General features: G+C 38.0%; 1 protein-coding gene across 12 annotated transcripts in view; it reads left to right on the forward strand.

Annotated features, from left to right (window-relative positions):
* LOC132905501 (uncharacterized) overlaps nucleotides 1-17,527 on the forward strand; it is a 75,058-nt gene that overhangs the window by 44,166 nt on the left and 13,365 nt on the right. For 8 of the 12 annotated variants that reach the window (XR_009657808.1, XR_009657809.1, XM_060956838.1 and 5 more), the window contains 4 exons: nucleotides 6,743-6,986; nucleotides 9,289-9,509; nucleotides 10,934-11,138; nucleotides 13,660-14,028. Coding sequence is in view for 10 of the 12 variants with exons in the window: in XM_060956838.1 (XP_060812821.1) it covers nucleotides 6,743-6,986; nucleotides 9,289-9,509; nucleotides 10,934-11,138; nucleotides 13,660-14,028 (1,039 nt within the window). In the remaining 2 variants the exon portion in view is untranslated. The remainder of the gene's footprint in view (nucleotides 1-6,742; nucleotides 6,987-9,288; nucleotides 9,510-10,933; nucleotides 11,139-13,659; nucleotides 14,029-17,527) is intronic. The other 4 variants (XM_060956841.1, XM_060956843.1, XM_060956839.1 and 1 more) reach the window with 3 other exon arrangements.

A 17,527-nucleotide genomic window follows, 5' to 3' on the forward strand; every position in this document is an offset into this window, starting at 1 on the left:
AAGTTTATATATTCCTTAAATTTTACTCAAGGATTTTAAGGAAAATATCGATTACGTGCCGTTTCGATTGATTGAGACAATTCGAGATATTCCAAATTGAAACGAAGAAGAATGATTTGGGTGGGTGTTTTAATTTTATCGAGTTACGTCCATAATTTCCAAACTTGTTTGTTTTATCATAATCGCTGCTCAAGGATCAGATGGTTTCTATGCTTATTTTTCAAGCTATCAACAACGTTTTCCTCCGCCTATTTTTGCGAAATTACTTTTTGTAACTTGCCGAGTACAATGCTAGCAATAAAGTGACAGGAGCTAGGTATAGTGGGCAGGACGTACACGTGAAAGTGGCAAGTGTGAATACCACGTAGGTATGCTCCTCGAAGGCCGAATGAGAATCCGTAATGTGTGGGCGCTCTTGGGCTTTCAGCCCACGTGCAACTACAACTACAGCTAGCGTTGCCACGTGCAGTGTCGCATACACTAGGGGTGCGTAACACCACCATTGATCCCCCATTACGGTGGAATTTACGGATTTTTTCATTCCCCTTTGACTTTTATTAATGATTATTTAATTATTTTTTTAAATTATTTTTTTTATTTTTTAAATTATTTAATAATTTACGATACGGACGAAGCATCTGCTACTTTTGAGAACTGATATTTTAGTTAACAATTTTAACTACAGACGTATAGTCATAAAATGTGTACTTTCTCAGACTACATACTTCAACTATTTCTTTGTATTTTTGCTATCTAATTTTCACTTTAAATATTTACACTTCCGTCATTCAGTGTAATTCTACATTGAACTCAATATATATTATAGGATTCAACCTCGAGCATTTCGAAATGAATGTTACTCACGTAGAAATTACTTGGTCGTAAAGTTGCTGCGTGCGTTAGTTGGTCGCACGATCGATACGCCTTCGATACATCCCTGGCTATATTAAATTTTTTCCTGCCGACACTTCTGCGACCTCATATGGTATCCATTGAAGCATATTGCGCAGCGATCAATCACCATAGGTATTTGCAAATAGAAAGCTGATATTTACCATAATTACTAAGCTATGTTTGTGTGGTTCATGCGAGTGAAATATGCGGGAAAATAAGGCTGCGTGTGACTTGCATCAGAATCGACAAAATATGCGTATAGAGTTTCTTACATCATTACAAAGTAAATACGGTACTTGAGTGATTCTACCAAATGACTCACGCAATTAATTTCTTGGATTCAAACACAAGGAGAAACAATTTTTTCCTTAGTTTCTATCAGTCTGAAAATCTAACATCTATTTCTCTCTTTCTCCGACTGTGCTTGTACAGACCAAAGCATGAAGCTTCTTCTTATGGAATTAAACAAAATTATGAAGACGACACGTTTACACGCACTTTTGTACACACGTAAAAAGTTCTCTTCGGTGATGTATAGGTATAAAATTCCTAATCGAAGCTTAATCGTTCATCTATCCGACGAACTATATTCTTTCTTCTCAAGCCCGAATAAGACGCGAGTAAACGCAAAAAGTTTAAGCGGAGAAAGAAGCGTTCGTTGAACTTTCGCCGCACCGGTGCGAGCTGTAACTTCATTAGGCTGTTTACTCGTTACCATCCACTTTGCTTCTAAGAAATGATTTCGCTTCGCAAAATGAACCGCTTCGTCCCCTTTGACGTGTTGCTTCGAACTTGCTTTATTGCTACATCGTGCCTCGAACGGGAAAGACTTTCGCATTAATGGACCGTAAAATTAGTCGCATCGACTTTGAACAAAGTTATCGCAACCTCTGAGCGACATTAGCCCTTAATTGATGCTATCAACCCAATAACAATATCGATACCGGTGCGCTCTATAATATTTTTTGCTCCACTATACCCATAGAATATATTGACAAAGTTTAGGTGATCAAACTATGAGGCACTTTGTATATTTTAGTAACATTCACGTATCGTTACCAAAAAAAATTAACCAAACTATCCGGATACTTGTGAGCAGTCGCGTATGTGGCCAGCATCTTCGCAAACACGCTTGAAAACCGACTTTAAAGGCTTCGATAATATCAGCGTCCAATCGATTCGCCTCGATCGGATGGTGAAGCAAATTTAGAGCACAATGGCGAGCAGCATCCTCGAGACGCAGTACATATCCGGCACATTATGGTCCCTGAGAAGATGGCAAAGCGGCGCAAATGCAAGACAGGCGTCGCGGAGCATCGCGGATGCACATGTACTTACTTACCGCGGCGTAGAAGCCATCAGCGAGGTCTTTGGCCGCTCTAATGGCGGATGTAGCGTCTGTCTTTAACGTGGCTTTCCCCTAATTTGCGTCAATTGCCGACACGGATGCCAACCGAGGAGCGTAAGAATAGAAAAAGACACGACGTAGACGCGCAGCGCAAAGTACGTCGTAAAGTAATTGAAATTACTGTCTGTCACCGTGTCAGCCCCCGATATTCTGACATTCGAAACGAGCCAACGCGTATTACGTAACGCTTACTGTTGCACTTGGAAAGCGTGGTTCAGCCTTACTGACCACTGCTGCTCGTTGCTCGCAGACGCGGAAATGCGGGTGTCCCGCGTTTCTTGCCAATAGCATTCCGTCAGCTTCGAGGAACGATGCATTACCGAGAAACTGTGACATTTCATCGTGCCTCGAAATCGCTCGTTTACTTTACTAATAAGTAAATGTCGCTCTCAGTTTAGCAAACAAAAGCCCTTTAATGTTTGAAGACAAATTTTAGCATTTTTGAACAAGAGATTACGTACGTTTTATTATATGTACGTTCAAATTACAAATTTTTTCGTATTCTTCTCAAACTTACGAAATTTATTCAAACGATGGAGAAACGAGATTGGACCAAAAGTGACCCAGAAAACGTAACAGAATTAATGCGTCCGGATATGTAGTCGCGTTGACACGTAGGCACATATACCTATCTATATAAGTACATGCGCATTAAATTTCCCTTTGAAGCGTTTCCAACTACCGTCTCGTCCTATCGCGTGCAAGAACTTTAACTAACGCGCTGGCTTTCGTTGTAAAATATTAGGTGGGTGTGATATATTCTTTCTATCTTTCTTAATATAGCCCTCGTTATATATGGTGATCGTATGCAGTTTTTCATCGCGTTCATGCTGGGCATCCGCAATGATCACGATTGCAAATGGACGTCAATATCCACTATGGTTTATAATCGGTATTCATTCGCAATTGAGCTACTGTCGACCGTTAATTGTTGAAACCGATCTCATCGGGCGTCGCGGTCACCCTTAAGAGCTAGGTATACATTGGCCGAAAGAACCCCCTTCTATCTGTATATACTGGTTTCCGTTCTCTTCCATCTTGCCTTGACCTTTTTTGAACGATGCTCCGCTCTCTCATCTTTACGTGGAATTTTCAAATTTTCTGTCTTATTTGAATTGGTAATTGTTACGATCCTCGTCTTTAATTTAGTATTTTCATCTATATAAAACACGTTGTATTAACCCTTTAATTACGGAGAAGTTTCGCTTGCGTCGAAGAGACGGGAAATGTTTACCCTTTTTAAAAGATTTTCAAACAAAATTTTTCGAATTTAACAGTATGAATTTAATACGAAACGATTGGGTTGTAAAAATATAAAGATGGTGTAAAAACGACCTAGTTGATCGTCACTGGAAAGAGTCTCAGCCAGTTAGTTTGTTCGACGAAGTTGCAGGCTGAAAATAACTTTTTGCCATTCGAGCAAGCTCTCCGTTCTCATGAGCACGCATATGGTAAACCGTTGTTGGAACGTTAATATAACCAAAGGAGTACACGACGTGCGTAGGCCTGCCACGCGTTCCTCTGTCTATCCTTTGTTTTTCAACGGCATTAGGTCCCGTTAGCGTCTTTGTATGCCATATGGAAATTTCACGCCAACATTCACAGAGCTCGTCGTTATGCATTTCACTTGTGCGTGCAGGACAATGCCATCTTGGAATGCGTGCTGCTTCCATTCGACTTTGTCTCTATCACGCTTTTCCTTATTGACATCGATATATCCTTTTTCTTCTGTACGTTGTATCGTCTCGCACAGAAATTATATTATTATTCCCTAAATAAGTTAGACGGATATTCGATTTTTTTAATTAACCATACAGTGGATCTAAAGTTAATGAAAAATAGGAAGAGTATTGTAAAAGTAAAGTGTTTGGTTGGAAGTTTCATATTCATTATAATAATAATTTGATGAGAGTTAATATTTCTTATATTAAAAATATATTGAATATACCACAATAATAGAATAAATCAAGAAGGAGATTGAAAATTTTGGAATAGTAGAGTTTGTTGGTCTTCACTTTTGCAACACCCTATGCCATATTCAAATCTGTACAATGGGCGCGTTAAGATCACCTTTCAATCCCTCGGAACGAATTCATTGAAATACGACGAGACATTGGCAATGCTAATGGCCGAGTTAACATACAACCGTGTTCACATGTCATATCGATCGTACGGACGTAGTCGTATGACCGGAGAGAGCTTCAGCCGAGTTAAGGTTAAAGACCATGATCGATTCTGAAAAGATTGTCAGTTTGTTTGACACGTTAACAACTGAAGAAATGTTAAAATATTACATCGAAGAATCAGCATTACAGGTCTGTACGTATCTAATTTTATTGACTGTAAATCATATATATATTTATTTATTCATTCATTTATATCACAGCATAGTGAGAGATAGTTTTATGTTGTGTGTACGATTTAGATATGTATCTTGCTTTTTTTGGAAGGAAATGTTAACTTTTAACCTCTACAGATACGATACAGACTGCTTCATGCAACTGGGCGAAGCTATATTTCAAGCATCTAAAGTCTTTAAGTATCTCTACAAAAGACACAAATGATCAACAAGTTCGATTTAGATGTTATCTTGTATTAATCAGATATTTGTTCATTAATTAGATGTAGATATTCGAGTTGCTACATGCGAACAAACTATTTTAAAAATTACGAGGAAATGATCATGCCAACATATATACGTACAGTTACATACAGAAAATTATTTTATTGTTTAGTTTCGCTCCAGGGTTTATATAAAAACATAAACCACAAAGAACCATCTGACCTTATTTAAAATCGCTTGACTTCCATGTGCTTCCCACACGGGAATTACAATCGACGATTTCATTCTACCTTTCATTTAGCCTTCAACGCAGGTATCCTATGAGGTTGCTTCATTCTACCGAAGCTACGCCCCCGCATTTCCAGCAGGAAAATTGATCGATCATTTTCCGCGCGCTCATCCGCCCTAGCACGCAAGCTCCGTGACATTGGAAAACGCTTTTAAACGGTTATTCTCCCGAGTAGTGCTTTCCGATGAGTGCGTATTGGATATTTCAGTCGGCCTTGATTACTTCCCTGGCGTCCTTTGACCATGATGTGTTGGGCCATCGATTTGTGTCTTTAATTCTGTATAATTTCTAACGTTGTATATGCTTAGAAATTACATATCTCATATATCTATATTTATTTAATATTAAATATATATATATTTATAAATATAAATATAAATATATATATAAATACACATACATATAAATATATATATATTATATGTATATTATGTATATATATATGTATATATGTATATTATGTATATATATATATATATGTATATTATGTATATATATATATGTATATACGTATATATGTATATTATGTATATATTATGTGTATATATATATATATATATATATACACACATACACATAAATATACATATAAATATATATATATATATACATATAAATATAAATATATATATATATATATATATATATATATATATATTTGACTATTCTGAATTTAATATTCAATCTAACATCATGAAATTTATTTTAACATTTATTTACTTCGCTTATACTAGAATCTTCCAAAAGAGAGCAAAAGTTCTATGGAAATTATTGTACTATAAAAATATTATATAAGTAGGCAACTTTATTCATAGCAGAAATGTTACATATTTATTCGTAGTAAGTAATTTATTTACACCTACACTTTACGTAATTTCAAAGCATTTTTTAAGTTCTTACGTAATATCTGTAATATTCTGTAGTATTCCCCTGTTATTAAATTTCGACATAAAGCATTGTAGCAAAAAATACTGCTAGACCTTGAATATAATTTACAAAATTGCGTAAAAGGTGGAGCAATGCTCCACGCAATTCAAAATGATTTTTGTGCTTCGAAACAACGTGTACTTTTTCAGTAATATGTTAATAGAATTACAAAATATTTAACGGGCAAGAAATTAAAGCATGTAATAGAAACAGATTATATATACATGTTGCTTTCGTTCATTATAGTCAATCGTGAGAAAAAAAACCTCATCGAAACACAACGATTACGTTACTCGAACGTGAATTACGTATCATGGAAGTCATAAACAGGATCGCGAGGTTCTCACGTTTAATATATGGGATATGTTTAATAGGGTATTTTGCTAAGAATAATTGAATAAATTAGAGCGAATAATTTCAACGTTGTATGTAAATTTTCAGCTGGTATGTTTACACGGTATATCTACGTGTAGTAAAATTCGCAATATATTTAAAAAAATTTATAGTAATTTTTTGCTGTCACTTTTGTAACACAGTGCAAATTTTTAATTGTCTCAAATTGTCCCTCTGCCTATTAATCAAAAGAAATTGTAAATTCTCCAGATTAGAAAGCAGGAATAATTACACGAATTTACCGATGAAAAAAATTGTTACTTTACAGCCGCCGGAGAACGAGTTGCAGAAAGTTGGCGAACGCGTGCCCAGCGAGCACGAACTCAGAGTGCAGAGGTCTCTGCAACGACTGAACGTCCCGGATTGGTACAAGAATTCTCCCGCGGCTCGCGATGGTTTCCGGTTAAAGAGGCACTCCGACGCGTCGCAACACGGAGGATGGCGTGCATTGGGCTCGAAAACCACTTCCCTCTCGTCCCTTTCATCGTCTTCCAATAGACAGCCGACTACAGGTAAGCATCCTCTTAATGATCTTTTTATATTAATCTTTCTGTTCGTGAGTTTGTTCGTTTTTATTTAGGATATTTCTAAGGATTATAAAAAAATGAATGGACAAACACTCGAGTACTAGTCCTCAAATGCCGTGAACAAATATTAAAGCACAAAGCTTTAAGATTATATATCACAGAGCTCAATATAACTTTGTGCAACATCTTTTGAATATTTATTCGCGATTATTCAGAAGTGAATGCAGACTTCTAAAGATATTACTCCGTAAAAGCTCTTTTTTGCGAGAGAGTTTAATGGCTCTTGCTTTGAAATTATATAACATTGACCGGTATAAGGATCTCCTGAAGAAGATTCTCTTAACGCTTCAAACATAACAAATATAACTTCTTACAATCTTCCTTCAGATATACAATTTGTTTTCCTGTAAAAAGAAAACAAAGAATATTAAATGTAGTATTTATTATATTCTGAATGCCACAAATTTTAATATAGTTCTTTACGATGCTTCGTGTTAATATAAAGGAATTCGTGAATACGTGCTTACCAATCATTACATATCTTTTTTTCTTAATTTCCTTTCCTATCTTTAATTTAATTTTTTTTGCTTTCTCGCTTCACACTTTATTTGCCCCTAAGACAAAAACTTCTCCCCGACCTCCTCAAAACAGTTTTATACAAACGGAAAGTAGCCAAAAGTCGATATCAGATTCTTCGAAATGTTATGAGCGAAAGAGAAAGAGGACACAATAACTGCCTATTGAGAACGATTCGCGATACCAAGCAAATCGAACTCTTCTTCGAATGAAAAGGCGTGCAACGTCCGAAATTAGCACGTAACGAGAGCCCCGAGTGTCGGCCAATTTCATTTATCCTCGTGTCTGCATCTCTCTCGCTTCTCAAGCGACATAGTCTCGCGGATATTCTCTGGCTATGGTGAGTAACTGCTAATAGGAAGTGGCTAATAAATTTAGCAGGGTAGGTTAACTCGATTAATTCGGCCTTGCCGGGTAGTCGTCTGCTAACGGCAAAGTCGAGGTCTATCCCGCCACGTTGTTGGCTGACTGCAATAGCAGCGCAGATCCCTTCTTTCGCAGGGTGGCTGGAAAACGTTCAAGGACGTTTCTAACGAGAGAATGCGATTTGTTAAGGGAGGGCTCTGATTATCAAATTTAAAGGTCTGGTGCCAATGTGAGCTGCTGGCGCGGATCTGATGCTCGGTTGGTAGTCTGAAAAGGGCAAAGTTCGTTGAGTCACTTTTTTTAAACGACGTCTGACCACGATTCACCATGCTCTCGGCAGTTTTGATTTTAACAGATTTATGGAGGATTATCTTTTGTAGTTTTTTAAAAAATTATAAATTTTATTAAACTTCTCCTCTTCTTCCCTTCTTCTTTCCATTGTTATTGCATCTTTCGTATTGATCTTCATTGTTCCTTCTGATCTTGAAAAACACGTTCTTTCTTTATTCAGCTTTTTGTTTTAAATACAGACCTGAAGATATAAATCTTTCTAAATAATTTGAGATAAATTTTTTTAATTCTTGTATAACTTGTTCATTGTGAAAGTTAAGGTTTAGATCTTAAAAGGAGTTTAATTTTTACAGAATTAGTTTGATGTTTCTAAAAGCTTAAAAATAGAATTGTCATATTCTAACATTATTCTTGATCCTATTTTTCCGATATGAGAGACTACATTCATTCAAAGAAACAAATTTGCAATATTATTTTTACCCAGTAATATTTACCGACTACTTCAAGTTTTTTCTAAAGTCTCTCTACTAATTGACACCAAGAACAAAGGAATAAAGTTGCTACGCCTATCCCTGGGAGCATACACAAAACGTGTTTCACTCCCAGTAACATCGAGCTGAAATACCTTCGTAGCAGCTCGTTGGTAACGTCAGTGTAAGACAGCTGTCAAGCTTTTATTCCGTCGTTGAAAAGTTCCCGGACAACGTATTATTCGACGTGCAAAACCATCGATCAAAGTCTTCTAGCATAATCCATTTCAAATCCGGATCAAGTAACAAACTCGCTTGTAAAACGAGTCAAGACGCCAACACCGTATCGCGGTATTACCATAATAATTATGTCTATATTTATTTGTATTTGTTGACAACCGTTCAGTTCTAAGAATCGAATACACGAATCATTTTACAGAATCTGATCAGAAAGTTTGGGGACGTTGATACAAGATGTCTCAAATTTTGACAGAATCAGCCATATTTTGACAGAAAAGTAGAATAAGGAAATCTACGCAAGATGTTGCGACTACGTGTTAATAAGTTGCGATAAATTTGTTTAGGTGCCCTTCTTAGTCCAAGTCCCACGCCACCTGTATTCTCAAGATGGAGTACCAGTCTGCTAAACAGTGCCGGAAGTTCGCCAGCGAGTTCAACAAGGTCGTCTTTCAATCATCGACAGCCGTACTTGGGCTGGCGTTCTCAAGAACGGCTAACGAACCCGCGAACACCGGCAGAGCGTCTTGCTCAGGGTATTCTTCCCCAGTTGCAAGCAGCAAACAAGGTTCGTATTAAAAAACCTTGCAAGTCTCATGTTACACCATTGTCGTCCATGTTTCTTTAACATTGCAACTTTAACGTTTCAAAGCAGCTTCTCAACTTTACTTTTAAAAAATTACAATTACTATTCGATACATTTGAAATATATTTTATTTAGGTAATATTTTCCAAAAATGTTTTTCGTTTTTCGTTACCACATATGTAATAGATTGAACTATTCTTTTTCTACTTTAAAAATATGGTAGTAACTATTTACGAATATTTGACATTAATGTTATCGTATTTATCATTTTCTGAAACTGTTGTCAGATCCAAAATAATCATGCCATTGATATTTTCATCATTTATAACAAAAGTAAATCTGCATTTACGATGTAAATATGTCGGAGACGATTAGTCGAATTTCCTCGTTCGATTAATTGTTTCCAAATCCGCGATATTTAGCCTCGAACCGTGAGTGATCCCTACCCCGTCTACGTCCACCACGCTTTTCCTTTGTCCAATTTATTTTTAATTCGTGCAGACAGCGCGCAAATGCAGTGATTTCTCTATAATTAGAAATTTTGGCAGATATCCACATTCTGACGTCTCGTGGCCTTTACAACTCGAGTACAAATTGACCGTTATCCGAATCACAGACAACCCCTCCGCCCCAAGGTCGAACCATGCCGCGAACATTGTCCTACTTTTCAAGCTTTTAATCAGCTTTTCGTTACCAAAAAATAGTTTGCCCGCGAAAATATCTTTTCTCATGAACGTTAAAATCTATCGAAAATAATCTTGGAAATTTATCGGAAATTAGAACAATGTGCGCGTTTAAAGTTTTATTAAATTTGTTTTTCCAAGCTATTTGCATTTATTGATAAAGATATATCGCTATGCGACATTGTTTATATTTAGCAACGCTTTGTACAAGGTATTTTGTGTCTCTATTTTCTAACATTGACAATTCGGTGAGATTAAAAAAAACTCGAAATGAAAATTTCGTTGATATGAAGTTGAGTTTTATAACGAAAAGCGAACACAGCATTGAATAATGGTATCGAAAGATAATTGCTAATATAAAGATTTCGGTCGAGGAAACTTCATAATTCGCGAATAACAGATTATTAGTTCGTAACACTCGACATTGCGTCATTCTCTAGTTGTTATATCAATAACGAATGTTTGAACAATGATTAATTGTCTGCGTAAACTCGTGTACAGCTCTATATAGAATAATTAATATCGAATTACATTTTTTGATATCGAGGCTTCTGTTATAGCTCTTCAAATATTGAGTTATTATCATAGTTACTTAATTGATGGTAATGTGATTCGATAATTCAATATTAATTGGTTATTAAGTGATGTATTTTGATTAAACTTGAGAATGGAGAAACATAAGAAAAAGGTATAGAGTACTAAAAGCGAAATTTTTGTTGGCAGCAGCAACAACAACAACAGCAACAACAACAGCAGCAGACAACGAATCAGCAGCTAGAGGTAAGGAACTCGATAAAGGAGGTAACCTCGGCCATTGTGCACTACGTGCAAAGCGGTCAGGAGGTTGGTGGAGGTGGCAGGCTGTCGCCTCGACCTCGACCTGAAGACTGGGACGACAGGGGCGGAGCAAGGTCGACCAGCCCCAGAGGTGAGCACTAAACAACCCCTGCCAAAAAAACCATCCTACCACCACCACCACTACACCATTACTACTTTTACTCTCTACGACAAAGGTAATTTTGAGTTTTCCTGATCTGTTGATGTGAATTTCTTCTCTTTGTCTCTGCATCTTTACTCTGTGACCTAGACGCCTCTCTTCTTTCGTCTGTCTCTGGGTTTCTCTTGTTACTGTTCTTACACGTCTTGTCACTGTATTGTTACCTAACTCCCGATTGGAATGTCGTGAAATAAATTTTGCTCTTTCGCTCGTTGTTACTGCTCACACACACACACATATATATATATATGTAATATTCGACGTGTCTCTGATACGCTAGTTCAAAGCACTACTAGCAACTCTCTTGGCTGTCTCTTCTGTCTTTGTTCGTTCTCTTGGTTGTTTCGTGTTTACTAACGAAAATTGCTTTCAAAAACCTTTGATGGTTAAAAACTGTAACGTACCCTCTTCACACGCGTGCAGACTCGTTCATTCTGCGAATGCTGCGTTGGTTCACGTGCCCGCAACATCGTCGATTTTCAAGGTGTCGCGACGCGGTGTTCCTACTAACGTTAACATGCGAGAATCCACTCGTTCTTGTCCCGTTGAAAAAAAGACCTCCTTCTTTCTTACTCTAATGACTCCAACTCTGTAGATATATGTATATAAACGCTTTCCTCGTGTTGCACAGCGTAGATTTCTCTTCGACCAAGCGGTCCACTGTATCTCACAGACTTTTCGAGCAGTCGTGAAAACTAATCACAATCGAACAAAAATTTCGGTTTCACGATTTTACGAATTTGCGAGGTGTGACAGTAATATTTCGAAAATGACACGTATATAAATTTTATGCGAATATCAGGTCATCGTCTTCAAAGTATGCAGTTCCTTTGAGATTTAAGTAAAGTAAAGGATTAGTCTTCCGGTAAACGTCATACGAATGACTCATGTAATGTCGAGAAGTGTACTCATGCTGTTTTGGAATTCTTGGCTTCGATGTACAATCTCTGTATTTCGCATGCTGGTGAAGGGAGGATCGAGCTATACTGTCTTGTTCCTGCAACTTTGAGGAAAACAGAATTAGCCTTGGAACTTTGTCACATCTCGTATTCCAAGACATCCCACTCATCTCCTACGACTACTTTTGTCTTCGTAGTTACAACACTGACTCTGATGTGTAAAAGGGAGAGAAAGGGAGAGAGAGAGAGAAACACATAATCAATTTTAGCAACGGAATTATTCTTCATGGTATTCGCGAGATTATACCGTACATACATAGGAGATGCGACATAAAGAATCCTTCTCAATGGAAGATCTCCCGTATGATCGACATCAGCGAACCAACGAAGCAGCAAGACGATTGCCACGAACATTCCCGTAATGGTGTTCACCGACAGCCTTGACACCGAATTGTATTTCTAGCGCGCGAATTCGTGAAGCAAGGTCGAATCGTGGCGAGGGAGGAAAAAACGGTGGTACAATCGGGGAGCGGGAATGAAACGTCTGCTCGGCTATTTCTCGACTTGCATCCGACGACCACCGCGTGTGTCATCCGTTCCCTCGGTCTACCCTCATCTTTAATCGCGACAGTCTCGACGAAAGTATGCATACACATAGGCGACCGACCGTCGGTTGCTATTTCGACAGCTTTGTACCGACGTGGCCGTCCTGCTACAAAAATAGATCACCCTGAAGTTTAAGTCACACCCCTCTGTCTCCATATACGCTTGTCGGTGCTAGCGAACTTAGCCGCTACTCTGTCTGACCTTAGGACAAAATTAAAACAAACATCGTGAACAGGGAACGAAGTGCGAAGATATCGCGCACGTGGTCAGCTGTTACTACTTCGTATACTTTTATAATGCACACGATATCTTGGTCGTGTTACGTCCACGTTACTCATCCTGTTGCGTATAACTCGGTGTATAAAGTCCAATGCGTGACACGCCTCGAAAAGCATCAGCGACGTCCACAATTCTCAGAGCGACATTCCCGAAAACCTTCACGTCTTACCACGATGTTACACTAACTACATACTATCATAACATGGTTTGTCGATCACGTATATGTGTGTGCCGATCCGTTCAGCTTGATTTGCGTTGTGATTAATACTTCCGTGTTAGAGCTTGACTAACACGATCTAATCGGAGATTTGTGTCGTGTTTAAGAACAATACTCGAACTGTCGAACTGTTAACTTCGTGTGTTATTAGTATATAACCAGTTTATACAAAAAATAAAATAAGTCGGAAATACACAATTCTTTTTTAAACCGAACAATGTCATAATGTTACGGTTGCAGAAGATAACTACGAATTGCTACGAATTGTTACGAATTGCTACGTCCGTAGAGTTCTATGCCGTTACTATGTTTTGCTGTGTTACCCGTAGTCGTTTTGCCAGAAAGGAATCGCGGATCGATCGTAAAAGAAGCTACCCAAAAGAACACACACCGCGCTCGCCCCGCTGGCTTCTTCATGCCGCATCTAATGAAATGAAACTTCTCCTCGAAGGGAGCGTGAAGCTGTGTTGGATGGAGAGCTCGTTCGTTGGCATGAGACCCGCGGAATCGCCGGAGACACCGATGAGTTTGGCCACGGAAACCGACTGCTGTCCCGGATGCAACGTCACAGCCACCGAGTCATGCAGCTGCGTCGATTCCGCGATTTCCGGCCTTTTCTGGGATTTGACACCAACACACGACGATGGTCAATACCAGCAGCAGCAGCAGCAGCATCAACAATATGAACAGCAGCTAGGTGGTGGCGATAGTCTTGGTCCATCACCGTCCTCCACACTCAATTATCACCATCACCATCATCATCATCATCGTCAGCTTCACCATCAACAACAACCACAGCAACAGCAGCGTCATCACCGCGGTGAGTTGCTGCTCGCCTAGCGGAAAATCAAAAGCAAACGACATCAGACAAGAGAACACGTACAATTGCGAACATTCGTCAACAAAGGACACGTTCGGTCGCGTTCCCATCATACCAGACGATTCCTCGACGCGTCCCTCACGATCCGTCTATCTAAGCTGACGAAGACGATTCACGTCGCGCGTTTCTACGACTATTTGTATTTCCGAATTCCATGTGTCGACGAGTTGACAACGTTCTTTGGAAAGTCCGTTCGTTTCTTCGATGGTTCTTTTGTTTCCTGTTTCATAGGAAATCTTGATGAAGTTCAAGTATATATCTAGTGGTTGGTAGGCTGGCTAACTACTTGACGACTATTAGATGGAACGCACGTCAGCGTTAATTTGTTCTTTAAAAGGCAAAGGGAGAAAGTTAGGGGTCTTCGTAACATCATATTTTGGCATATTAGTAAAGAATATAGGTAAATTTTTTGAAATGCTGGTTTGGATAAAAGGAGTATGGTATTTACGTAATTGCAATACGTAATGACATTTTACTTCAAGCTTTCTTAGTTGCGATATAACGTTAATACGAATTTAACGAAATATATTCGTAATTTTTTACTTATCTTCAACTTAAAACCTTCTCAAACTAGCAGAGTTCAGGATCAAAAATGTATCAGTATCAGGAATAACGACTCTAGACAGTTTAACAAACAGTTTAAACCTCTTTTACTCCCGTTCTGAAATATCTAATTGGAAAGAGAATTCTACGATACTCGATGTAAGAGTACTTTAGTATCGCTGGGTAGAAAATTCTTAAAGAACATCGATTGTTAGAAAGTCGCTTTTTTTCGACGTATTTCCGACATATCAAAAGTTATACGTGATATTGTATATTAAAATCTGCTTTGACGCGTCCCCGTCCTCTCGTTGACGATTTCTTCTCACGACTGAAGCGTGTACATATCCCGTGAGATTCTTCGACGGAACTTGGCAGGGAGCAGTGAACGATCTTTGGAAAAAGGTTTCTCTGACGTGTTACTAAGACCGTGGTCTGCCTACAATCACGTCGATTACGTTTGTGACGCACGCCATTGACTCGGGCTGCTCTCCAATTGTCGGCTATTCTATTCGTTTCCGTCACAAGCTTGTCGTGATCTCACGATCTCATCCGCGTGACCGTCTAGTATTTCTTCATGCTTCGAAGAGTTTTTGGAAAACCAAAGCCGACGTATACGTCGAAACGACGAGGTATCGTATCGATTTCGATCACGGAACGAATTTATTTCTCTACCTTGTTGATCGTAATTAGACACATGCCAGCGTAAACGATTGATTACGAAGTTTCGAGCAAAACTTCGTCAAAATGTGTGCATTTTCGGATGGAAACTGTTCTTCGGTTTCACGCACACTTCCGCTTGTTTCTGTATATAATTCTTACGACGAGGAATTCTGTAGAAAGCGCGAGAATTTTATTTTTCTACGAATCATGCGAAACACCATTCGTGTACATTATATAAGGTATCCATCAAACGTTTAAAGATCGCAGACTTTATCGTGTCCTTGTTACGCAGCTTTTGCACCATATTTTGTATCTTCTCGCGGTATGCCACTTCTTCACGCATTTGTTTCTCTTGCGTAGAATAACGAGCAACTTCGACAAGTATTACAAGACATAAAGATGGTGTTGCAACTGTGTTTGTTATGCAAATTATTCTTCCGCAAACGTTGTTAAAGAAACGGGTTATTGATAGAAGATCGATGAAAAAATTGTTGAAAAGATTGTTGCATGATGTTAGAAAATATTCGTGTTGCTATGTTTCTAGGGATAGCTTTTAGTCTCTTAATTACGTAAATGTAATTATTCTCGTATTCGTAACGCAGAAAGCACGTACTTCAATTTGCATTTTCGACGCTCAAACATTGGACACAGTGAAACTTTGTTTATTTTCAATCATGCACGATATACGCGGAAGAAAGTTGCCATGTATTTTGAAAATTGTATAGTACGGTGAATGGAAGCAACGAAATAGAAATATATATAAAAATAAACCATTCAGTATAAACAATATACGTTTAATCTTAAACGCGGTGCAATGCAGATTAAGTTTTCAAGATTGCATCCAGAAGGAGCAGCGTTTCACACAAATTTTGTCAGATTCTATTTTTGTTTTTTTTCTCTCTTTTTTTTTTTCTTAAAAACAGCGTCGAAAGCTACTTCGTTTGGGTCTAATCTCGTTTAATATAATAAATAAGTAGCCTGTAATTTTGTATCGCTCATATAGCAATAATTAAACTCCTTTTGGTGGGAATTTCACTAGCAGTGCTTTCATTATCAGTATAGGTAGAAAACTCGCGACTTAGCAAAGAGCAATGTCTCTAACGTTAGGCGTCTGACTCAGTCGATTTACCGTCTGGTCCGCACATGAACTTTTTATTTAAAAACAATGTCGAGATTAAAGTTTTACGCCCACATCGATTATCGCAATCTGTCTTCTTTCTTTTTTCCCCCGTTTATCGTTTTCGTCAGCTTGCTATACTCGTCAACGTGCAACTATAAATTACTACTGCTCGAGGGTCTGGATTAATTCCCAAACACATACACACACACGCGTGCGCGCGCACACGCACACGCGCACACATAGAGCATGTATTTTCGTAATAAAACTGAAGCACATAAAACACAACAGTAATTCGAAGCTTTCGATATCGACACACTCTCTTTTAGATATTTTATGATTTCTTGTTTAAAATTCTCCGATTAACGTCGATTTTGAGTCCAAAAGCAACTATTCGGATATTTTTGAAAATTATCGACGTCAAAATTGATTTTCAAATATTTCTTAGAAGTTTGACACGCGAGATATTATTTTAAGAAAAATATATATATCCCGCGTATCAAAGATTCTTGCTTTACATATATAAAGATCTATCTAGAGATTACATCTATAAGAATCTTCTCATCGACGTTCCGTTCGTAAATGTGTTTTCGTCATTCCACAACGTGGTCTCTCGACTCCGCGTGTCGACAGACCTCCTGGTAGACTTTCTACAAGCCCCGTTCGTTTATACAACACGATTACTTCTTCCTTTTTTTTTAATTTATCGTCACTAAACAGAGAACTGTCTTGTCAAGTAAACTTTGTTACTTTGTTACAACCGCCCCTCGTCGTTGGAAGACTCCATAAAGAAAAAACCCTCCCTGTTTGATCCACGAGTATCTCTTCACCTATCTTTCTTTTTCACTTTTTTCTCCGTATTTTTCTTCTTTTTCTCTATCGTTTGTTTCTCGTCCCTTTCGCTTCTCATATACAGAGACGGACATACAAATCCCTTACCATTGTATACACCTCTATGTAATTTTTGTGCGGAACCTACCGTCTCGGATATAGATATATATACATATATATATAGTATGCTAGTAGATTCTCCTCCTTTATTATTTCTACCAGTAGTAATTATTTTTTTTGCGTTTTATGTATGTTTATGCTGTAAAATTGTCGACGTATACATGTTAC

Source organism: Bombus pascuorum, chromosome 3 (genome assembly GCF_905332965.1).
Source record: "Bombus pascuorum chromosome 3, iyBomPasc1.1, whole genome shotgun sequence".
Classification (NCBI taxonomy): Eukaryota; Metazoa; Arthropoda; class Insecta; order Hymenoptera; family Apidae; genus Bombus; species Bombus pascuorum.